Raw genomic sequence first — 24,694 nt, 5'->3', positions numbered from 1 at the left:
TAAAAGCTATATGGCTTTATTTCAGGGAAGCCTTGATCCCATCAACCTTATACTTAGCAGCCTTGCTTGTAATGATCTTGATTTTGTCACGGTTCACTGGGAAAATGACTGATTTGAGAAGCAAAATCAGAAACACAAGAGAGCAGGAATGTCAAACAGGCTCAGTCCTGAGACTCATTCTATGATATATTACGGGTCTTCTGATATAATGGAATCAAGGATATTCTAACCCATTCTTCAAGTGGGACCAACTTAAAACAGGGTTTCTCCAAGGTATTAGAGATTTGGCATACAATTTTCGTGGTGGTGATGGTGTTCAGCTGCTAAGTTGTATCCAACTTTTTGTGACCCCATGGACTATAGCCCAGGGTCCTCTGTCCATGGTATTCTCCAAGGAAGAATACTGGAGTGGGTTGCCATTTCCTTCTCCAGGGGAACTTCCCGACCCGGGGATTGAACCCATGTCTCCTGCACTGGCAAGCAGATTCTTTACCACTCATCCACTAGGGAACCCCAGCATACAATTTTAAGAGGCCTCTAAAAATTTAGGGTGAAAGGAACTACTGCAGAAAGAGAGTGATATTCCATATAAGCGGGGATGTAAGAGGCAAAACAAAAATAACCCACGAAGAGCAGGGTAGGTGAGGAAAAAACAGCCAGATGTGAAGATGGCAGGAAAAGATCCAGGAATTGTTTATCATAAGCAAATACTGGGTTTCAGCGTTCTAAGATCTCGGCTGTGAAGTTAGAATCCCAAATCCCATTTGGCCAATCGCCTCATTAGAAAGAATGCCTGAATGCTTTCTGTCCCAGTTCTGTACACCCAGGACTTGGGGCAAGGCCTGCTCTCTGGGTCTCAGCTTCCACAGCAGTGATGTGAGAAACATGGGCAAGAGACTGGAGAACAGGGCAGAGCAGGGGGAGGGTATATCAGGAAAACCCGGAAAAGTCCCTTCTCCCTATTCCTGCCTGCCCCTGGAGGGAGCGCACTCCCAAGCACTGTCAGGGCGACAAGCACACATCTCCATTCCAGCTGCCCTTCTGTGAAGGTTCTGGGACCCACTCTGCTTCCTGTTCAAAGGATGGCCTACAAACTTTTGTCTAGCTCCCTCCCGCCCCTTGTCAGCAGTCCCTGGCCTGCACTCCAAGCCAATCGGGAGGAAGGAGGCTGGGAGCCCTAGACCTCCACTCTCCTGTTCCATTTTGCTCCCCAAGACCAGTCTTAACTGGTGGCCTCCAGTCGGTGGGAGCCAGTTCCCGAGTTACCAGGTGAAGGCCAGGGAAGTGGTGGAGCATACACAGGAGCTCCAAGGAGGACACAGGCGCACTCGCAGACCGCAGATCACTCACACACGCACACGTTCTCACATCCAGAGACACAGGACGCGGTGACTCGACAGCCCCGCGACTGCGCGGCGCGGGTTAATTGAAGGCACATTGATTCTGCCGCTTTGTGCTGACGGTTGGGGGCATCCCTCTTCCCCGATGCAAAGGAATTGAGTCGTTTTCGGAGCGCGGCTCCTCCCGGTACGCTCATTTCACACCGCGCTTGCCGCGGGGCGGAGAGCCAGTCCCTGAGCAGGGAGTTGAGCGCCCCCGCCACACCCCAATCCCAGGGACTCAGTAGCCCCGCTTGGGACACGTGTGCTGGCAGCGACAGACGGTGAGGATGACAAGAGAGCTTTGCTGTAGAACTGTGATCTTGACAGTTCAAAAAGGAAGAAGCCAAGCCAAGCCCAGCCCGGGAGAGACAGAGGAGCGGGAGAGGGAGATGGAGGAGAGCGCTAGGGCCAGCCTGGGGAGGGGTAGAGGGGAGAGTTGGGGAGGGGGGAACTACCTTCAAGGCAGAACGAGTCAGAAGTGAGAAGGGACTTTGAGAACCTTGTAATCTGGTCCTTTCCACACTACCTTCCACCCATGGGGAAACTGAGGTCCAGGAAAGTGGACTTTGGGTTTTGTGGGTCCAAAACCACATGGGGATGAGTTGAATATTTATATATTACAAGCAGCTCCTGGTTGAAGTGGGAGCCAAGGAGGACACAGAAGTAATGATGACTCCCATGTCAGGCCCAGGCTCCTCCCAGTCCGCAGTCTTGGCAGACCCTTTCCCAGGTGGGAAGCGGGTAGACTGGGAGGAAGACATGCAGGCAGCTCCGCGGCAGGCAAGGCCCCAGGTCAGGGCATACGCCCCAGGAATCATCAGCCCCCAAACCAAGGCTTTCAGGTAGGGATGGGGGCAGGATCCAGGATCCTCCCCAGAAGTCAGGCTGCTGAGAGTGAGGGTGAAGAAATGCACAGCGCCCAGGGCTGCCGCGGCGTCCCAAGAAGGTCTGGTTTGGCGCTCCCTCCCCACCCTCATTACCGGTTCTCACTCAGAGATCCGAAGTTCGCCCTGTTCTAGGGATCCCCGCCGAAACTGGCCCCCTCCCCTTGGCCAGTAAAGCCCCCGCCCTGTGCCCTCCCAGCAGGCACAGCCCGCCCCTCCCTGCAGTGCTGCTGGGTAGACCGTGGAGCCTGCCGTCCAACACACTGCTCACTGGGGCCGAGAGGGCAGGGGAGGGGCCGAGAGGGCAGGGGAGGGGCCGAGAGGGCAGGGGAGGGGCCGAGAGGGCAGGGGAGGGGCCGAGAGGGCAGGGGAGGGGCCGAGAGGGCAGGGGAGGGGCCGAGAGGGCAGGGGAGGGGCCGAGAGGGCAGGGGAGGGGCCGAGAGGGCAGGGGAGGGGCCGAGAGGGCAGGGGAGGGGCCGAGAGGGCAGGGGAGGGGCCGAGAGGGCAGGGGAGGGGCCGAGAGGGCAGGGGAGGGGCCGAGAGGGCAGGGGAGGGGCCGAGAGGGCAGGGGCCTCACGTCGACCAGTCACCCAGGATGGGGTAGTAGCCGAATCTTCCAGCTACCACAGCGGGCAGGGACTGTGGTCAGGGGTGGGGCCCACGTAACTCCACGAGGCCTTAGGCCACCTTGCTCAGGCAAGGGGACAGCAAAAGGACAATCAGCAGCCTGGCTCCTCCATCTTCCAAGGCTGATTATGTCTCTTCCCTACTACCCAGCCCCCACCCCCGGAACCCCTAGGGAGAAGGATCCTACTCAAGCCACACCAGTTCCTTTCCTGTGATTTGTTCTGAATTTTCAAACAAAGAGTAATTATGACAGATGTGGAGCAATCAGCATCATTATGCGGGGGGGAAACAAGAAAGGGAAAGGGAGATGAGGGGCTCCGGGGGAGGGGAACTTGTCTTTCCTCCTTGAAACAAGCAATTCCCACACCTACAGCCCAACACCCTCCGGACTTCTGCTGGGAACCTGTATCCAGCCACTCCGCCCAGCCTCAGGTAGGACAACTTTTCTCTGCAGAGCATCCCAGCAGAGCACCCAGCATAACTGCCCTCCAGATTCTCCCCAGACCTCCAGCAGCAGCTGGGGGTGGGGACCATGTAGCCCCATCTGGCACACCCAGAAGTGGCTCCCACTTTGGCCAAGGTTCTAAGTTGTTCGCTCCCAATACTCCCACACAGAAGCATAGCTCTATTAATATTTTTTAGGCAAAAATACTGATTATGTTCTCAAGGGACTTCTAGCCCCCTTCAAGGACACTCAGGCCATTGAATTTTGAGTCAGGCAGACCAGGTTTAAATCCCAGCTTCTCTACTTACTGTGTACCCTTGGGCAAGTTAATTAACCAGTCTGGGCTTCTGTTTGCTGCTACTGCTGCTGCTAAGTCACTTCAGTCGTGTCCGTCTCTGTGCGACCCCATAGGTGGCAGCCCACCAGGCTCCCCCGTCCCTGGGATTCTCCAGGCAAGAACACTGGAGTGGGTTGCCATTTCCTTCTCCAATGCACGAAAGTGAAAAGTTCTGTTTACTCATCTGTAAAATAGGCCTAGTAACGCCTACTAATGGAAATCTGTGGGAATTAAGTAAATTAACATACAAAGGGTTTAGGACAGTGCAGCCCCCTCGGACTAGGAAGACTCCTGCTACTACTACAGGTTCCCCACCAGAGCCAGCACGTAGGTAGCCCTCACACCACTCAGTTCAGCATCCGAGGTGCTCTGGAAACTCAGAGACTCTCTGAGATGTGCCATAGATGTCAGGAGCCTATACCCCCTGGCTGACACACATTCAGAACCACCCCCACAGACAGGGGTGGGGGTAGATCAGGAGAAAAATGAAAATATATGTGCCAGTCTGCCCTGGAGGGGATATAAAAAGATCTCCCCCATCCCCAACCAGAAAGCGGTGAGGCACTGGGCAGGGCAAGCGGCACGAGGGACTCAAGGGGCTCTCCAACCTGCCCAGGCTGGAGGACCAATCACATCCTTGGGCAGGATACCTCCTCAGGGCCTCAGTTTTCACCTCTGTAAAACGAGGAGGTGGGACCAGGCAAGGTCCAAATGGATGCGGTCTGGATGCCTGTGGTCCCACTGCGGGGCTGGGCAGACCTCCAAGGTCCTAGATGGACCAGGAATTTTAGGCTTCTTTGACTGTATCATGCAACTCAGTGAAAGGGCTAGAACTTGGTCCTCTCTCTTGGTGGTCTGCCCCCTCCTCTCCATTTAGGTGGTCTGGTCTCCATCTGCCCACTCCAAGTCCCTGGGGCCTCTTGCTAGTCCCCCCTCACATTCCAATGGCCTTGGGGGCAGCAGCCAGACCAGAAAGTCCAGTTCCTGCCCTTTATCACTGCTTGCATCTGCACTGCAACCCAACACCAGCATTCCAGAGAGTAGCCTGGGGCTGCCCCCACCACCCACCGTGGTCAGTGTCCGGGCTCAGAGACAGGGCCCAAGCAGGGGCCAGCGTTCTCAGATTCCTCTCCCGGGGAAGTGTGCCCCAGCGAGACTCTGACTTGCTGGGGAGGCCACGAACCCCTTCCTTTGGGGTCCTCTTTGCACCTCATCCTCTCTGACTCCCCTCTTCCCATCTCTTTGCTCTGTGCCGAGGCCTGAGCTCACCTACTTTTGCAGCGGTGTCTCCCTCCAAGCACAGCAGTGGAGGGTGGACACAGGAATTGCTACAGTTGGAGCCAGAGGCAAGAGGAAACACAGGACAATAAGGAGAGCTGGAGATAGGAAGAAGGGAGGGCAGGAGAAACCAGGAGGCAGGAGGAATGCTAAAGACAAAGAGGAACGTGGCCTCACAGGAGGTCAGAGCGTGGCCTCACAGGAGGGCAGAGTGGGGGGCAGAGTGTGGGGGGGTGCTGTCAGAGACTGAGGAGCCTAAGATCCAGGGAAGAGATGGAGAGGGTGGGCTGGGAGCCCTCTGCATCGAATTGTCCTCCCTCTGCCTGAACCAGGTGGTGAGCTGGCCTGGATTAAGCCCACACTTCCATCCCCTCCGTCTGCCTGGGGTCCAGGGTCTGGCCTGGTACTCCTCCTTGCTTGCCCCTCTTCAGGCCCTTGCTGGGCCCCTGTCTTTGTCCTTCCATAGGTCACATCATCACTTGTCCAGGAAGCGCCCCTGGGGCTACTCGGATTCACAGAGAACACTCTCTTCTCTGCTCCTCCCTTACCTTTGAGGGCAGTCAGAAAGGGTCAGCCTTTCTTGAAACAGGGTGAACAAAGTTGGGGGCAGGGGAAGCAAGCTCAGACATCAAAGAATGGTCCTTTAGTGGTGGGGGGGTGGGAGGGGGTGGGCACACAAGCAGCCCAGGCCAGCAGGCTCGGATTGCAGCCAGATTGCTGGCACTCGCCTAATAAATAAGAAAACCACAGCCTAGATTCCCAGAGTTACTAAGGCCAGGCCCCCATGCCTATCATGTAAGCCCTACCCTCCGCCAGTGACCTAAGGCTAGCTTTCCCTCCTTCCTCACTTCAGCTATAGGACCCAATAAAATGATCCATCACCCTCTCTTGCCCTGTCTGTACCAGTTCTGTCCATTCTAGATCTCCAGCCTGGTCACACTGCTCAGGGAGGAGGGATTCCCACAGGAGAGTCCTCTGAAAGCTGGACCCTCATCCTGAGCCCCATGCACCCTTCTTCGGCACGCAGCTGTATGCTCAGGTGCCCACAGAGGCCCACGTGGCAATATACACACACATTACTGGTCTCCATGGGCTCCCTAGGTGGCGCTAGTGGTAAAGAACCTGCCTGCCAACGTAGAAGATGCAGGTTTGATCCCTGGGTTGGGAACATCCCCTGGAGAAGGAAATGGCAACCCACTCTCGTATTCTTGCCCTGTAAATCCCATGGACGAGGAGCCTGGCGGGCTACGGTCCATGGGGTCACAAAGAATCGGACACAACTGAAGCAACTTAACACTAGCACTAACCTCTGCATTTCTTGTTGCAACAAGGCTAGGGCCAGAGATCTTAGGGAGCCATAGGTTAGTTACACAGGCAGACATTTTTGGAACCACTTGGTCCAGTTTAAACAAAGACAGCAGTGAGCTGTTTGGTTTTCCATCCTGGGTGCCCTTCTGTTCCATTCTACTTGTTTTTTTGAAGGCTGTGTTGAACAGCCTTCAAGCTGCTGTGAAGTCTCTTACACACACACACACACACACACACACACACACACACACGCCTGCAAGGACTTTGGAGAGGCGAAGGGAAGGCAATACAAGAAGGCCAGAAGTGAAAAAGTCCTTTCTCCTGGGGATGGGGAGGGAATGGGGGGCTAAGGGGGGCTGGGGGCCTGTTTCATTTGCAGGCTGCAAATGCCTCCGCTATTCACCGGCCTGCATTCCCAGCCAAGGCGCCCGGCCATGGACAATGCCGGGAACGGGAACAGAGAAGATCTGCACATTGTGTTCAAGGGGCCAGCTGGCTGCCTGCGGCAGCGGAGCCAAGGTGTGGGAACCAGAAGCTTGTAACTTCCACACTCAAGTCCTGCTGCTGGGGCGAGGGGCGGTCCTCCCACTACAGTTGAGGCCAGCAGGCCTCGGGACACAGCCTTTATCCAGCCAGGGAATACAGTCCAAGGCGGGAGACCCCAAGACCCAGGCATGAGGGCTACCAAGCAATGTGGTTTCTGATTCACACGCCATCTGCTGAGGAAGAGAGTCTCAGCTCCTCTAGAGAAAAACACGCAGCCACAGCCACCCCAAGATTCTGCCCCTAGTGTGTTAAATTCCCCACTCACCAGCTTCTGTCCCTTTGAGCTATGCTATCAATTACGAGGTGGGGAGAAATAGGGAAAGTCAAAGAGAAGCAGAGAGCGATGGAGTTTTGCACCTACAAGGCCACATACTCATTTAGTTTTTATCGGGCTCCACAGGCAGAGGACGTGAGAGATACAAAAGAGAGAGAAGCCCTTTAGGAGCTTAAAATCGAGTTAAGGAAACAGATGGAATATCCAGCCACAAAACAGTTACTTAACAATGCAGGCAGCCCCCACTGAGAGGAAGGCTGAGCCTGAATGCCACAGACCACAAGTACTCCCCGTCTTAGGAGGGCGAGAAAGAAATTACAGTGAATTAAGTGGTCTTTGGGGAGGGATCGGGTAAGGGACGAGCAGGGGCAAGAATAGACTGGGAAAAGGCTCAGAAAGGCAGGCAGTCCAAGGACTAACTGGATGGAAAGGAAGCCTTAATACCGCAGCACAGAGATGAACGTTGGTCCAATGACTCAATGTTACAATCAGAAAAACAAAGTCCAGAGAGGGTGACTGACTTGCCCAGAGTTACACAGGACTCCAGTGTCCAGGCAAGGGCCTTTCCACCACGCCTCACAGCTTCTCAAGAGCATCAGAAGAGGTCAGGCTGTGGAGTACTGATTTCCACCTACCTCCGCACCCTGGCGTACTTACGGGTGACCTACCTGGTGTGAGAGTAGGCCCTGGCATGCCCATCACTCGTCACACTGGTGACACCTCAGCGGCAGCACCTGCTTTCTGCTCTAACAGGTAGGTGGAAGCATGTGAGGGGCAGAAGGGAGATTTCCTCAGGGTTACTTTGGAGAGAGTTCCCGGACAGAAAGCAGATCAAACCAGTCAATCCTAAAGGAAATCAGTCCTGAATATTCTTTGGAAGGACTGATGCTAAAGCTGATACTCCAATATGTTGGCCACTGATGTAAAGAGCCAACTCATTGGAAAAGACCCTGATGCTGGGAAAGACTGAAGGCAGGAGGAGAAGGGGACGACAGAGGAAGAGATGGTTGGATGGCATCACTGACTCGATGGATATGAGTTTAAGCAAGCTCTGGGAGATGGTGAAGGACAAAGAAGCCTGGTGTGCTGCAGTCCAGGGGGTCACAAAGAGTTGGACGTGACTGAGTGACTGAACAACATCCACTTTGGCTGAGCTGCCCCTCAAAGAGGAGAGAAATGCTTGAGTTTCACACACCAGGCCTCCAGGTGACAAAGGCCTCCAGGGTCACCAGTCACTGTGCCAGGAACCACTTCCCTGCACAACTCGCTGCCCTACACTGAGGCACTGCCGGAGTCCCCTAAATATACTAAGCCCACCACACAAGCTGTGCCACTCAGCAGCTCCAGCCCATAGTTTTCCCAACCTGCCCACCCAGACCTGGCTCCACAGATCTGTGCTGAGACCCTGTCCCCACATCCACACAGGCATGGACCTTGCTGCTGGAAGAGATTTCAGAGTAGCTGGTGAAACTGCCCTCGCTCAGACAGGCTGAGAATGGTTCAGACTTCAGGAGCAGGTGACTGACGGCCTGAGCAGCAGGTGATTTAGTAAGGTGGAGACAGCAGGGGATTAGACCTGGACTTCCTTCCCTCTCACCACACCCCACTGCCTCTTAACTAGGAGTCCAGGCTACCAGGGACCCGCCTGGAACCACCATATCTAAAGAAACTTAGAACTTCACGTCTCACCTTTGTTATCACCCCAGAATAATAACAGTATCTAAGGAACATTTTCTATGTGCCCTGCACTGTGCTAAGTTCTTTACACGTATTGTCATGGGGGATCCTCCTAGCATTCCTCCTTGCTAAGTATTATTTCCTCCAATTTAAAGATGAGGAAACTGAGACTCAGGGATTCCAGTGACTTACCCAAGTCCATTCAGCTAGGGATCTGTTTCCCTCCACAGCCTACCCTCATAACCATCGTTGGGAACGCCCAGTCAGGATGGCTCCGGGCTACGGGGGAGGCAATCCTGGCACTTCGAGAATCCTACCTGTTGGAACAGGCTTGTCTTCATCCTAAATTAGCGCTCAATACCTATCACTAGGGGCTTCCCAGGTGACTCAGGGTAAAGAATCTGCCTGCCAATGCAGGAGATGAGGCAATGATCCTTGGATCAGGAAGATCCCCTAGAGAGAGAAACGGCACCCCACTCCAGTCTTCTTGCCTGGAGAATCCCATGGACAGAGGAGCCTGGAGGGCTACAGTCCATGGGGTTGCAAACAGTCAGACACAACTTAGCGACTAAACAACAGCAACAGCAAACCTAATACTAACAATAATACCTAATGAGCATTTCTAGAGGCCAAGCCCTGGGCCAGATACTTTCCATCCATCACCTCATTTGATTCCCCAACAGCCCTGATAGGATGACGGGATTATGCTTTTTTTTTTCTTTTCAAATGAAGGCAGAGACTCATTTGACTCAAGAGTTGAAAGTAACTGTGCTAAGGACATGGCACCTGTGAGTGGCAGAGCTGGGGTTCAAACCTGCCCAGATATGACCCTGAAGCCCATGTTCTCCAGACTCACTGTACTGCCCACAGACGTCCCTACACTAGTAGCTATGATGTGGGAGAGGCCCTCCTCTCACACCCGTGGACCAGCACTGTGGGCGTCACCAGGGATCCCTTAGACCTGCAGGACCCCCAGGCCTTGGCCTAGACCCACTGACTCAAAATCTGAATTTTATCAAGATCATGGGCACAGCAGAGTCCGACAAACTGTGTTCCAGATCATCTACCTCTTTACTCCAGTTTCCCAAAGGGCTCGAGACCAGGAACTGAGGCCAGAAAGTGGGTGGCAGGAACTAAGAGTATCTGCCTGAGGTGGGCTGGGGATGGAGGGGAGCTAGGGGTGGAGGGGAGTTGGGGATGGAGAGGACCTGGGGGTGGAGGGGGGTGGAGGGGGCTGGGGGTGGAGGGGGGCTGGGGGTGCAGGAGGGCTGGGGGTGTGGAGGGGAGTTGAGGGGGTGGAGGGGACCTGGGGGTGGAGGGGGGCTGGGGTGTGGAGAGGAGTTGGGGGTGGAAGAGAGTTGGGTGTGGAGGGGACCTGGGGGTAGAGGGGAGCTAGGGGTGGAGAGGGGCTGGGTGGAGGGGACCTTGGGGTGGAGGGGGGTAGAGGGGGGCTGGGGGTGGAGGAGAGTTGGGGGTGGAGGGGACCTGGGGGTGGAGGGGGGTGGAGGAGGGCTGGGGGTGGAGGGAAGCTGGGGGTGGAGGGGAGCTGGGGGTGGGGCCCCCACTTATCTGCCCTCCTTGTAGCCAGGCCATCCCTCTTTGGAGTCATCCAGGCACACAGATCTCAACAGGTGTGAGTCACTGCCTATTCCCACTGGATCAGGTGTCCCACATGCCCTTCTGGAGCCTCTCCAGGGGGATGGCAGAAGGTCTCACAGGGCAGCCAAGCTTCACTGGATGCCCAGAGGCTTGGGACAATCTCCAGACCCTCCCAGGAAGGGGTTAAAACAGAACAGGTTGCACTCCGCCTCTGAAGTGCGAGATTCACTCCCTGAGAGATTTTCCTGGAGTACTCCCTAACTAAATCCCAGTGTGGGAGAAAGCTGGGGGCTGGGAGTGGATTCAGGAGTCTGCTTTTGCTGGCAATGTCACTGGGAATGAAAGTTGCTCGGTCACGTCCAACTCTTTGTGACCCCATGGACTGTACGGTCCATGGAATTTTCCAGACCAGAATACTGGAATGGGTGTCCTTTCCCTTCTCCAGGGGATCTTCCCAAGGGGATCGAAACCAGGTCTCCCGCATTGCAGGCAGATTCTTTACCAGCTGAGCCACAAGACTGGAATAGCCTTTAAAAGAAGCAAAGAGGATTGACTCCATTACTGAGTACCAACTCTGTGCCAGGCAAAGCGTGGAGTGTGCTAGTCCTTACCACCATCCCACAAAGTAGGATTATATGTACATTTCATAGGTGAGGACACTGGGCCATGGAGAGATTAACTTGTCTAGGATCTCTTCCTTCACAAGTGTCGCAATTTTCAGCCCCCAGGCTATAACCACATGGAACAGCAAGGCAGAGAAACCAGACATGCTGGAAGCATGAGTATTCCTAGGACCCTGAGCCACTTCATCCCCGACAGCAGACCTTTGCTACTGAAGCCCCCAAGGAATGGGCCTGAGGTCTAGTCCATCATGGTCAGGCCATCTTTCAATGACAGCATCCAGGCCCACTGGATGGAAGAGGAGGTGTTCCCAGCCATCGGCCTCTGGCTGGTGCCCCACACCGACCTGCCTCACCGGGTGCGCTGGGTGGATTGCGTGTCTGTGAGGGGTGCTTAGCATCCTCCTGCCCCGTCAGCCCCTGTGGAGCAGGCAGGAGAAGCAGGGGCTCTGGAGGGCACCTCACACCCTTTCAGAAGGCCTCCTCCTATGTCATAACGACATCTGCCCAGCCTGTGGGCACATGGGCAGGGCGTTGTTACCAAAGGAGAGAACCCAGGTGGCTAATCAGCTTTGGAGGTTTCTAAAACCTCACAGGGACATGAGCCTGTGACGTGAGGAAAGGGGATCCAACCGTCCAAGCCTTCCCCAAGGGGCCACAGGCCTTGCTGGGGAGAGAACCCGTATCAGACTGCCAGGGTTTGGAGGCAAATCCCCAGCTGTCCCCAGGACCCCAGAGGCTTAACCAAGCCAAGCTCACCCGCTGGCCCTCCCCGCAGCCAGAGCCCACAGCTCAACTGCTTATGCTGTTAGGAGTTTAAGGAAGCTGAACATCTTGAAGGTATTACCATTTATAGAAAAGCACATTTACGATTAGCTCTATATAAACACCTGGGGATTGATCTCCCAGAAGTCTAGGCTGGTGATGCAGGAGCCATCAGGCCCTCGGAGTTGACGCAGGCCAGGGAGAGCTCCCTGAGAAGTCTCTTCTCTTCTGTCCAACAAGCTTCCTTGGGTCCCCACTCTCTGTCCCCACTTTCCCTCCTCACACCCAGCCATCTGCTCGGAAGACGCACCAGCCTCCCCTACACTGCCAGGAGGGCTGGAGGATGAGGGGTTGCTGAGCCAGAAGTGATTCCGTCTCAAGGTCCAGGGCCGCGTCCCAGAGAGCTCCATATGGGGGCCTAGAGGAGCCTTCCTTAGAACAAAGGGGCATCTTAAATCCAAGGAGAGGCCTCCTGCCTCGGAACAATTCATCACTCGCCAGCCGTTCAGAGCAACTGTGCAAATGCCCTCGGAGCCAGGAAGAAATTGGTCAGTGATCAGACAGGGAGGAGGCAGCGTGCCACAAGGGTTAAGTGGGAGGCTGCAGGATTCAGAACACCTAAGCTGCAGTCCTGGCTTCTCTGCTCACCAGAAGGTCACCAATCCCCCTAAGTCTCAGAGTTCTCATCTGTAAAATGAGGATGATGACTGCCTATCTTCCAGTGTCAACACAATGACTAAATAAGATAATTCATATAGAGCACCTGGGCACGATGCCCAGTACGCAGCAAGTGTTTAATAAGCATTAATTTGAATGATTACCAACCAAAATTAAAGCAGTCTTTTTAAGGGACACCACCCAGAAGTATAGAGATTATGGGATGCAGAACATTTTCCACTTGGCAGAACTTTTACCCTTTCTCAAAAGCAATGGTTCTTGGGACTTCCCTGGCAGTCCAGTGGTTAAGACTCCCTGCTTCTAATGCAGGAGATGTAGGTTTGATCCCTGGTCAGGGAACTAAGATTCCACATGCTGAGCAACATAGCCAAAAAAAAAAAAAAGAAAGAAAGAACCAGAAGTCTGTGAGCAGACTTCCCACCCTCATAGCTTGCCACCTTCCCAAGATACATAAATAATTTTGGTTTATGTGATAATACCTATGAGTGTACACAGATTAAACAGCAACAGCAGACTTTTGGCAGGACAAAGCAGGAGAGCACGACCATAATTTCATCATCACAATGACTGCTGGTCCATCAGCTAAGCACAGTTCTAGAGATGAACCACCTCTTCTCTCCCAATCAAAAAAGCACACCAAATATCAAGTAAAGCGTATCATAATGTATGCTTTAAATATCTTATAATTTTATTATCAATTACACCTCAATAAAGCTGAAATTTTTTTTTAAAGTACACCAGCAGGAAGGTGAGTGAGGGGAATATCATCACTGTGTTAACCCTGAAATTATTCTATCATATTTTTTGTAAAGCAAATTGCTGAAGCTTCAGAATGTTATCACTGGTACAGTGAGGTTTATTCTACCCCAAAGGTTTGAAAGTCAGCACGTAACTAAAAACTGCATGTAATCAAAATTATCCTTCAAAATCTTCTTAAATCACCCCCAAAGTTTATCTTTAAACACAAAAATCATGCTCAAAAGACTGGGATGCTCATAATATACAGGCATATGGAAGCTAAGACACACTGAACCAAGAGCTGAATAAAGCTGGCTTTCTCTCTCCCTTTTCCTACAAGAGTGTTTGGCTACATTCTTGTCAAATTGCATTCCGGTCAGTTAAATGAGTAAATGATATAATTCCAGCACTGCAAATTGCTGCTATGCTCCTCTCAACTGACCCATGCTGAAACAGTTCTCCAGAAGCTACATAAGATGGAACTGCTCCCTTTATCCCTCCATGACCTGGGGGAAAAAAAGTAAGGGCACCCACTTACTTGCAGCCTGGATTCGAGCCTTCCGACTGACCACCAGCCCAAAGCGGTTCTGAGCCACACACTCATAGTCCCCCTCATCTGAAGGGCTGCCTCCTCCATCCAGCAGGAAGTGGCGGATCATCAAGGATCCATTGGCCAGCACAGTGGAGTGGGTACTGTCCGCCAGCTCCACCCCATTCTTCCTCCAGGTGATTCGCACTGGAGGAGTCCCCTCTACCTTGCAGCCCAGCATTATGGGCTGCCCAGGGACTGCAACATCATCGCTTGGCTCCACAGCAAATGCCAGTTCAGCAGAGTGGCCAAGACCTGCATCAGGAGGGGGAGAGAGAGTAAAAGGAGAAGTTAGTGTGGAATGAACTCGAAAACACAGGGCTTCCAAGTTCTCTGGATCTGAGTGTCCCATCCCCATCATTCTGCGATATTAATTAGTCTCTATTAATATATAGAAATGTATGCATTATGAAGGGTCATCTCATGCTTGGAATCTCTATTAATATATAGAAATTTCTGCCTTATGAAGTATCATCTCATGCAGTACAGTTCCTTAATCAACAGACCATCTCAGAGAGATGGATATTATTTCTACCACCTTTCTTTTATTTGTATGTTTTTTAAAACTATTTATTTACTTGGCTGCATTGCAGCATGCAAAATCTTCATTGTGGTGCATGGACTCTATAATTGTGGCACGAGGTCTTTATTCATATCTTTTACAGAAAAGGAAACTGAAGCCCAGAGGTGTTAAGCAGCTTGTCCGAGACCTCAGAGTTAACAGTTACAAGTCTGGGACCTAAAAGCAAGACTGATTCCAGCATAGCTGCTGCCACTTCTGTAGCCACCTGGTTAAACACTGAAGCCGCACAGACTTTCACAGTGTGACCTCAGGTAAAGTATTCAATATGCCCTGGCTTCTCCATCCTCATCTGTTTAAATAAGGAACAACAATATGGCTTGTGTCGTTTGTACGTGCTAAGTCACTTCAGGCATTCAGTCACTTCAGTCCAACTTCGCAACTCCATGACCTGTGGCCCACCAGGTTTCTCGGTCCATGGAATTCTCCCAGCAAGAATCCTGGAGAGGGTTGCCATGCCCTCCTCTAGGGGACCTTCCCAACCTGGGATCAAATCCACGTCTCTTATGTCTCCTGCATTGGCAGGTGGGTTCTTCACCACTGAGCCCCCAGGGAAGCCCTATGTTAAATATGACCTACAGGCGTAAAGGCACTATGAAAAGTTAAAATTTCTGAACAAATATAAAGTGAGATGGTAATAAATCGCTGCTTCTTTTTGCTGACAACACCATCTGAACAGGGAGAAGGGTGTGTGGGTCTAGGACTGGGTACAGGCCAGGTCATGGTCCAGCTCCACTGCCCACCCCTAGGATGCTCTGGGGTTTGGCAGTTCCCTTTCTTTTGCCTTTGTCATAGAAAGGATGAGGGATACCAAACATCTACTCCGATTTCTCAAAATTCAGAAAGAAGGAGGCTCCTAGAACCTTTCTCCCAGCAACCTCTTCACTCCTGCAGAAGAGAAAGGAACTGGAAAAGGGGAAGACGAGGGGGAGGAAGAGAAGGGAGAAGATGAGGGTGATCAGGGAACCAGAAGTGGGAGAGGAGGGACGAGAGCTCCAAGCCCAGGCATGATGCCAAGTCCCCAACTTCTCCAGCGAGCAACTTACCAGACCAGTTACAACTTCAGTCCTGGGGAAATGAACCCACCTGGGCTGAGAAGGCAGCCACAGACCCCCTCCGCATTTCTGGGCAACTAGTGATCCCGGAGCGGGCCCCTCCCTTCCCGGGCCAGCGCCCTCCCTGGCTGCGGGGAGACGGGGCAGTGAGGGGGTAGAAAGGAGAAGGAGGAGCGCTGCGGCGAGGGGCGTTTCCCCCACCTTCAGGGAAGTGTAATTCGTATTTTAAGATATTTGAGGGTCACGCCCCTCCAGATCCCTTCCCATCCTTCCCAAGACTTGCGTTTCAGCTGCCTCGGCTCCGCACCCCAACCCCGGTATTTTAATAGCAACTGGGGGATGGATAAACTTTCTACTAGATGCGCTTGCGACATCCTGCTTCTCCGGAGCTAAGAGGGGAGAGAATACTGCCCAAGAGGAGTGTCTGCTGAGAACTTGGGGTGGGAGGGGAAGCGACTAGATTTTCACCTCTCTCGCGTGAAATGGGCCCGTTACATCCCCTGAGGGAACAGGGTGGTGGTGACGGAGCTCCGGGCAGCAAAGCCCGCAGACCCCGAGCTCTGCGTGTGCTCCCTCCGGGGCAGGGCGGGCACGTGGGCATCCCCGCCGCTCTCTCGCCCTCGGTCGGCTTCTCTTTCCTTTCTCAGCTCGCAGAGTGTCTCCCCCTCCCCACGCACGGCCAGCCGGGGACCTCTTTCTTCCGCGATCTCTCCCTCGGACTCCGCGTCCCAGTCCCTCTCCAAACCCGCAACGCGCTCTCTTCACCTATCTCAGCCCGCTCAGTCCCGGACTCCGCCCCCGGGGTCGGCGGTCTCCCAACCTTGGCCACCGCGGGCCACTCGGTGCCCACCCGGGCTCCGCGCTCCCCAACTCGCCCCTCGGACCGGACTCAGCCCTGCGGTCTCCCAAGGCTCGTTCCCCCCTCTCCCCAACTCCAGCCTGCCCGCCGATCTCCTGCTTTGCCGCGCTCCTTGCCGCTTGGTCCGGGCTCGGACACTACCGAGTCTTGGAGCCGCGGCGGACTGAATGTGAGGCTCTCATCTGGGGGGGTCCATCCTCAGCATCGCCTGGCTCCGCGTTCCCGGCAGCCGGGCCTCCGCGCCCTCTCCCCCGGCTCCTCCCCGTCCCGCCCGTCTCCCCTTCTTGGGCAAGTCCCTCCAGCCCGCGGTCCGCCGGCAGGTCCGCGCCGCTCTCCCCAGGTCCGCCCCCCGCGCCCGCTTACTCCCTTCTCGCGCTTTCCGGGGCTCGGGCCCCAGCAGCCGCACCGCGGGCGCCCTAGCTCACCGTCGCTTGGCGCAGGCAACAGTAGCAACGGCAGCAGCGGCAGCAGGAGCCGGGGCCGGCGGCGCGGGGGCGCGGCGCGCGAGGCAGCCATGGGGCTCGCGGTCCGCTTGGATCGGCGACGCGCGGCTCTGGGGCCTCTCGCGGCTCACAGTGTCCCGCGGGGCCGGCGCCGGGGCCGGGGCCGGGGCTCCGGCCGGGGCCGAGCCCGGGCGGCTGGGGGCTGGGGCCACATGCCTGCCTAGGAGCTCCGGGGGCGCAGGGCGAGCGCGGCCGCTTGCGCCATCTTGCACCCACCCGGGCGATCTGTCAGCCTCGCCCGGGGTGCGCGCTCCGCACTCTCACCACCCGCCCCGCCCTCCCGCCGCCCGCCGCCCCTCTTCCTTCCCCTCCCGGTCCCCTCCCCCAGCCCCTTCTCCCCGGAGGCCGGGTCTGGGGAACAAAAGAGCCGGCGAGCGCTTTAAGCGGCCGGACATTCCCGGCTGCGCGGCGGACGCGCCCCCTGCGCTTTGAACTGGGGCCGGAGCGGCGGGCGCCATCCAGAGCTGCAGCCCCGGACCCCTCCCCGCGGGCCAGCTCCGAACTTGGGGGGCTGGGGGAGTGGAAACCCAGTGGACTGCGGAGTAGGACCGGGTTGCGGAGAAACACGCAAAGCTGCCGGATTCTCTCCTACCCACTCTTTCTGCTGCGCCCTTCTGCACCGTGTCCAAGTCTGTATTGTCGAGATAATTCCCTAAAAGCTGCACAAAGTTGTCAAAGATTCGGTTTTCCATGGGTTTCTGGTTCTTCACCCAAAGGTTAGGACGTTTAGCTGCAAGGTTGGCCTCTTTAGACCGAAGAGTTGTAGCGCTTGGGTGGACAGGAGGGAGGAAGAGTGGGAAGGCGGCTTGGTCCAGGGCCCTGAGAGAGCAGACCTAACAGGACAATGAGAACGCTAAAGTAACCCGGGTTCTGACCCCACTTCTCCCTGCTGGTTAGTTCAGCAAACCCGGGCAGTCACTCTCAGAGCTCATCTGAAAGATAAAGATATCCTGTCTCCCCTGCTCACTCTCAAGGAAATGTAAAGGATACAGGTCATGACAAATGACCTGATAACTGCAATAGCACACTGAAAGTTAACATTCCCAATAACACTTCTGTGCCACAAAGACTCAATGTTTCATGTCAGGGAAGGTAAAAGGAGATGACATCAGTCTCAGGTAAGGATTGTTACGGGAGATAGGCATGCCTCTTAGGAGATACAGCCCCCCGCTCGCCTGCAGAGACCATCAGTCTTGGCCACTCGCTATTAAATGATCTTCTGTTGAGTTCAGCATGATGTGCTAGTCCATCAAAATTACTGAGCATCTACTAAGTTCGAGGAGCAAGAGGTTTAAAGAGAGTAGTCTCTGCCTTACTCAGCTATTGGCATTGAATTGGTCAGGCAGAGGAGTAATTACATCTCTCTTTTGATACCAACTGTGGAATTGCAGAGCAGGAGTGTTAACATATATAAAACTAACTCTGATGCAGATAGGTAAAGAAAGGGCCTCCAGAAATCAGGTAAGTTTACTAGTGATGGGGTTTGTGCAGCCCAAGGACTCTGTAGTAGCAACTGGAAGATGAACAGGACTTGAGACATATGAGCAAGCAGTAGGAGGCAATGGAGAAATTCAGGGTCAGGGAACACACCGAAGTACCAAACCAATTTCCTTACAAGGAAGGGCAGGAAGGATGAGCCTCTATTGGCCATAGGAAACGGAGGGGTGGGGGCCTTCCCTGGGCCGAAAGGCCTGAAACTCCCTCCTGCAGGGCTTGAATTCTCAACAACCCCTTCTTGGCTTGTCCTAGACTCAGGAGAGGTCAAATTGGTGTCCTGAGTTGCTGTCATTTTAAATTAATTTTGACAAGTGTTTAATTCTTCTTTATCACAACGCTTGGTCTGAGAGTGATATGCAAATAATGGCTATTCTCCTGCATGCAAAATGTGCGGTATCTCCCCCTACAATGTGTCAATTAACTCAGGGCTGGTTCACCAGCCACTTTGGGGGTGGTCCTGGGCAGGAAGGCCTCTGGTTCTTGGTTCCCAGCAGTAGAAAAACACCCATAGTCCAGGCTCTATAAAGATCCTAGCAGAGCAGTTGCCAACTGTAATCCTGAGATGTGTGTGGGGTGTAAGCGTGGAGTCTGGTGTATGACTGTTGTGCCTAGGTTTGAGTTAATGGACACCAGCATGATTGTGAAGGTGAGAGTGCATGTGTGGGTCTCTGAGCTCATAGGCACTGCACCCACATGTGTGAATGGGCATCACGGGCCATTTTGGAAGCCAGATTTATACAAAGAAGATTTGTCGAACCCAATCTCTGGAGTTTGGTGGTTCACTCCTCCCTTGCATCCGACAAAGTTAAAAAAAATGTGTGTTCAGATGAAAAGAGATCCTTGAAGAGCCTAAAAGAATGCCATCAAAGAAAGCATCTTGACACAGCCCTATCGCGTAAGCTGGCGGTACACAGGCCCCACAGTATCAAATATCCGCCTGGCTGGTTTAGAGTACGTTCTACACTTCACTGCCCTGAATGGGAAGATTTACTTTCGAAGCTATAAGTTGCTGTTGAAGAAATCTGGCTGTAGAACACCACGGATTGAGTTGGAAGAGATGGGACCCTTGTTGGATTTGGTTCTGAGGCGGACACACCTAGCATCAGATGACCTTTATAAATTATCTATGAAAATGCCCAAAGCCCTGAAGCCAAAGAAGAAGAAGAATATCTCTCATGATACTTTTGGTACAACTTATGGAAGAATTCATATGCAAAAGCAAGACCTAAGCAAACTACAAACCAGGAAAATGAAGGGGCTGAAGAAGCGACCTGCAGAAAGGAAAGCAGAAGATGAGGAGAACAAATCAAAGAGAATTAAAAAGAATTGATGGAATTTAGCCAATAGCTGCATTCTTATTGTAGTTATGAAGCATCCATTGTTTCAGAGTTTCTTATAAGATTTTATTATATATTTTATAACTTGATAATTTACCTAAATTATATATATTATATACATTATGAACAGTAACATACTAGTATTAGGTTGAAAGTTACACTCTTACTGGAGATATTATACCCAGGTATGCCATTTTCTTTCTGTGATGTGACATTACCCTCTGCCCACCCCCTACAATGTCCCCTGTCTCATTGGGTGGATAAGTGAGGAAGGATCCCCAGAACAACCAGTGGTATTTTAGAGAATTTTGAGTTAAGCCTTAGATAAAGGGAGGAAAGTGTAAATGTTCCAACGTAACTGTATACATGCTCAGTGTGAGCTGCCTGGAAACGTGACCCCATCTCCCAGCATATACCTACAACCTGACTTTCCTGTTGTTCTGCCTAAAATTCTACCAGAGATTCATTTTGAGATTTTAAGCTTTATGTTTTAGAACATAAATCTCTGAGATGTCTACTACCTGACATATTACCTTACTACTGATTATTTTAATTTCAAGAGATTCTACTACTAAATGAAGCCTTATCCATCTTCTCAGAGAGAAAAGAAGTTTTGCTAAGGGTCGAAGTGAGAAAAGAGGAATGGTAAGTTAAGGCAGAGGACATTTGAGGGTACCAGGTAGCCCTAGGTAAAGGGCACATGAAGGCCCTGGGTGTTTACATACTGAGTAGGAGTAAGTCAAAGCCAAACAGCTTGTTTTGAAATTTTCTTGAAGATTGGCCCTGTGCCTAGAAAAATGGCAAAAGGCTTTCTACTTCCTATTCCTAGTATTGCAAAATTGTTTTCCCTAAATGTAAATTTTAGTTTTCTTGATTGAGTCCCTGGCAAAAAGGCTCCTTTACACAACCCAATTATGCTGTATAAGAACAAACATACATAAACCATGGTGTGTTATATGAAATAGAAAAAAAAAAAAAAAAGAAAGCATCTTTCCTAAGTTCAGGTGTTTTTTCTAAGTGCCTGTTGAGGGAGGGAGATAGTTCAGTTCCTTTTTTGAGGTGAGGGGAGTAGTTCCTATCCTAGGAGTCTAAGTAACCTATTTACTTTATTGAAATATAGTTGATGTACAATATTATATAAGTTACAAGTGTACAATACAGTGATTCATAATTTTAAAGGTCATACTCCATTTACAGTTATAAAATTCTGGCTCTATTCCCTGTATTTCGCAACATATCCGTGGAGCTTATTTTATACATAGTAGATGGACCTACCCTATCTTGCTCCTTCCCCTCTCCCCACAGTAACCACTAGCTTGTTTTCTCTATCTCTGAGTCTGTTTCTTTTTTGTTATATTCACTAGTTTGTTGTATTTTTTAGATTCCACATATAAGTAATAGAGTATTTGTCTTTAACTTATTTCACTTGGCATGATACCCTCCAAGTCCATCCATGTTGTTACAAGTGGCAAAACTTCATTCTCTTTTATGGCTGAGTAGTATTTCATTGGAGAAGACGATGGCACCCCACTCCAGTAATCTTGCCTGGAAAATCCCATGGACGGAGGAGCCTGGAAGGCTGCAGTCCCTGGGGTCGCTAAGAGTTGGACACGACTGAGCAACTTCACACTTTGACTTTTCACTTTCATGCATTGGAAAAGGAAATGGCAACCCACTCCACTATTCTTGCCTGGAGAACCCCAGGGATGGGGGAGCCTGGTGGGCTGCCATCTATGGGGTCGCACAGAGTAGAACATGACTGAAGTGACTTAGCAGCAGCCACAGCAGTATTTCATTGCTTAACCATACCACATTGTCTCTCTCCACTCATCTGTTGATGAACATTTAGGATGCTTCCATATCTTGGCAATTGTAAATAATGCTGCTGTGAACATTGACATGCACATATCTTCTCAAATTAGTGTTTTTGTTATGTTACATACCCAGGAGTTGAAATGCTGGGTCATATGGTGGTTCCATTTTTAGTTTTTTGAGAAACCTCCATACTGTTTGCCACAGTGACTGCACCAATTTACACTCCCATCAACAGTGTACAAAGGTTCCCTCTTCTTCAGAGAAAGTCCAGTTCTTTCTTAGAACCACCTGCTCTTCTGCTCAAAACTCAACATTTCCCATCCTGGTAAGAAATACATTCTTTAGGGCAGAAAGGCTGAAGAAATTCTAGTCATTTGGTTCTAAAAACAAGAACATTTTTGGAAAATAGTTTATTAATTCATTACAGGGACAGATATATGATCAATGCATTGGCTTAACACTAAAGAATATCATAATTGTAAGGAGAAAAAATGCTGGAAAAATAATTAAATAATACAGCAAAACTACAGACAAATAAATGAGCAGGTACCGATTATACTTGTCATGCATCAAGAAAAGGTTTTTAAATGAGACTCAAAAACCATAAGGCATCCATGGTAGGTGACAAAAGGATTAATACCCTGTAAAAGGCCAATGGACTCTTTTCTAATAAAAATACTGCTACAAAGACACAAACCTAACACTTCCAAATTACCCAGAGCCCAAATCATATATAATGCTAGTGAGTAATGGCCATGTTCTTATCAACTGTGAGTTATAGGCAGATACCAGATTTATTACTTATTTGCTTTTGAGAAACAATTTTCCACCCAACCTAATGGGTTATAAATTGTCTCATTTGCAGCTATTTAATTTAAACCAGAACCTCAGTGCCTGTTAAACAAGAACATGAAAAATGACTATGTGGTGTAATGCTAAGAGCCTACTGTTAAAACAGCTATTTAATTCAGGACAGTTTTTTTTTTTTTTCCCCCTTTAGGAAAAAAAAGAAAAAAATCAAAGCAGCCAAATAAAATGAGGCTTTTGACCTTCAGAGCACTGATGAAACATATACAGTAGTGTTAGCCACAGCAATGCTGAATGCTACAGAAATAGTACAAATGACAGTTCTGTCCTTAACGAGATACAAAACCAACATTAATAATCTTTAGTGTTATCATAGGCTGCCTGAAGGGGGAGGAGGAGGAAATGTAGGTGCGGGTGTCAAACCTGAGTGACACCCGAGTGTAATAAACACAGATGCTGAAAGGGTCTGAGGAAGCTGCAACTCCACGGAGAGACATTTCACCATTAAAAAAAAAAAGGAAAGATAGACTGGTTATTTCTAATTTGGCTCAGAAGCCAGAGTTAACCCTTGATGTGCTTGCTGCTCTGTGGAAAAAAAGGTGAATTCAGGGAGAAGAGACCAAGTCCTAAATGGTCCTCTGAGAGGCTGAGGTGCAAAATCAAATAAATGAAACAAGTCAGGCTTATCCCTGTGGGGGGGGTCAACAGAAAATGACTTCAGGACTGAATTTGAAGAAAGAGCAAAATGAGATGAGCCCATCACCCTTGTCCTGTGCGAAGACCCTACTTCCAGCACCCTAGAGGATGAGATTCCTCCCAGCCCCACCCTGTCAGTTCCTGGACAAGGTGCACAGAGTGGGAAGCGAAGGGGCTGCCCAGCCCCTAATTCCCACCCCATTCTCCCTTTCAAGCTCCAGCTGGGCAGGAAGGTGCCTCAAACGCCTCTGTCCAGCAAACCAGACTTACCGCATGGAAGGGAGGGAATAATTGTATCCCAAGCCTCTGGGTCATGTTCCCCCTTCCCTGTCTCAAAACCCCCAAGGATGACTTGCATTTATCCTCTCTAAGGAGAACCCTCCAGTCTCAATCCCAGGGAGAAAGATGCAAGGGAAGCTGAAAAGTCCTCTCCCAACCCGCACTGGGGGTGTGCAGTCTGCCTAGGGATGGGGTCTACAGAGGCACAGAGAAGCAGGGGCAGGAGGATGATGGCTGAAGTGGACGGCGGACACAGGAGTCCCATCACGGCCCCAAACAGACATGAGGTAGTCGTGTTGTGAGGGAAGGGTGCTGAGACTGAACCCAGGCAGGAGAGCCACATGACACAGTGTGGGAGAGGCAAGAGAGAGACAGCAGGGACAGACAGGAGCCCCAGAGAGGAGAGGACAGAGCCCCGGAGAACAGGGGCACAGAGAAACAAGACCTTAGAGGAGTGAGGGGGAGGAGAGAAGGAAAAGCAAGAGAAAGCAGATTTTCAAAAGCAGGCACTTCCCCAATTACAAAATTAGGTGCAGACTCGCTCTGAGGGGAGCTGGAGACACCCTCTCAATTTGGGCTCGGGGCACATGGCAGATGGGAGGTGATGCAACTAAAGTGTCAGGCATTCAGAGCCTACTTGCACTCAGCCCAGCCCAACCGGAAAGTGGGCCGGGGCTGTCTTTGTCAGACAAGGCATTGGAGACACTCTCAGAGTGTGTAATAAAAGGCTGGGTGACAGAGTAGGGGCCCGCAGGGCTGGGGACAGACCACTCTGGGGCAGTGTCCTGACCTGGAGGATCAATTAGGCCACAGTGAGCACTGCCTGGCCCAGAGCTTCCCAGCTCACCAACCAGCACACACACATGTGCTTCACACATGTGCACATCACATGTAACTGTGCGTCACATGTGTCACAGAGTATGGGGGGAGTGAATAATCCAATCCTTCCTCTCCCCGAGCCAAAGCACCCCAGGAGGCTCCAAGTGGCTTGATGACTTGCAGGCAGAGACGAGTACACGTGTAGCCACACGCGTCATGTCGCATGATCCAAACCAGCCTGTCCCAAATGGTGCCCTCTAGGGGAGCTAAGTAGAGGAGGACGGGACTGGGGCTTTGGGCAGGCTTGGGCTGGCTCCTGGAGGGCAGGGGGCCTTTGGCTGGCAGTTGTTCCCAGGGGCCTCCTCCAGAGCCTCACTGGACTGGAGGTCTGAGTAGGGGCAAGTATCGCTGGCTGCTTCTGGCAGGCAGGTGAGTCTGTCTGGCCCAGGGGCTGCTTGCTCACACCCTCCTGGCTCCCGGTCCAGCCAGTCTTCCCCCTGACTGAGATCCACAACACTTGAAGTGAGGTCAGGAGCCTCTGAAGGCAAGGAATCTTCAGGCTCCAGGTCTTGGAGGTGGAGGTCAGGGGTCCCATTGGATGCACTAAAGTCAGAGTGGACGATGACTTCGGCCTCCACCTGGTTCCCGCAGGCTGGGGGAGGCTTCTTCCTCCCGTTGCCCTGGTCAGAGCAGAGAACAC

At 51.9% G+C, this 24,694-nt stretch overlaps 2 protein-coding genes across 5 annotated transcripts in view; both read right to left on the bottom strand.

The window, feature by feature from the left end:
- The window catches only part of IGDCC3 (immunoglobulin superfamily DCC subclass member 3), a 42,702-nt gene extending 25,693 nt beyond the window's left edge, over nt 1-17,009 (bottom strand). Inside the window, exons 1-2 of the mRNA XM_018053815.1 lie at nt 16,667-17,009; nt 13,697-14,002 (exon numbers count right to left, since the gene is read on the bottom strand). Coding sequence (XP_017909304.1) covers nt 13,697-14,002; nt 16,667-16,757 — 397 coding nt within the window. The 5' untranslated portion in view covers nt 16,758-17,009. The remainder of the gene's footprint in view (nt 1-13,696; nt 14,003-16,666) is intronic.
- IGDCC4 (immunoglobulin superfamily DCC subclass member 4) overlaps nt 21,785-24,694 on the bottom strand; it is a 38,866-nt gene continuing 35,956 nt past the window's right edge. For all 4 annotated transcript variants that reach the window (XM_018053649.1, XM_018053652.1, XM_018053650.1 and 1 more), the window contains exon 20: nt 21,785-24,674. In XM_018053649.1, the coding sequence (XP_017909138.1) occupies nt 24,261-24,674 (414 nt within the window). In that variant the 3' untranslated portion in view covers nt 21,785-24,260. The remainder of the gene's footprint in view (nt 24,675-24,694) is intronic.

The sequence above is a fragment of the Capra hircus genome, chromosome 10, assembly GCF_001704415.2.
Source record: "Capra hircus breed San Clemente chromosome 10, ASM170441v1, whole genome shotgun sequence".
NCBI classification, from domain to species: Eukaryota; Metazoa; Chordata; class Mammalia; order Artiodactyla; family Bovidae; genus Capra; species Capra hircus.
This window is presented reverse-complemented; position numbering and strand designations above follow the sequence as displayed.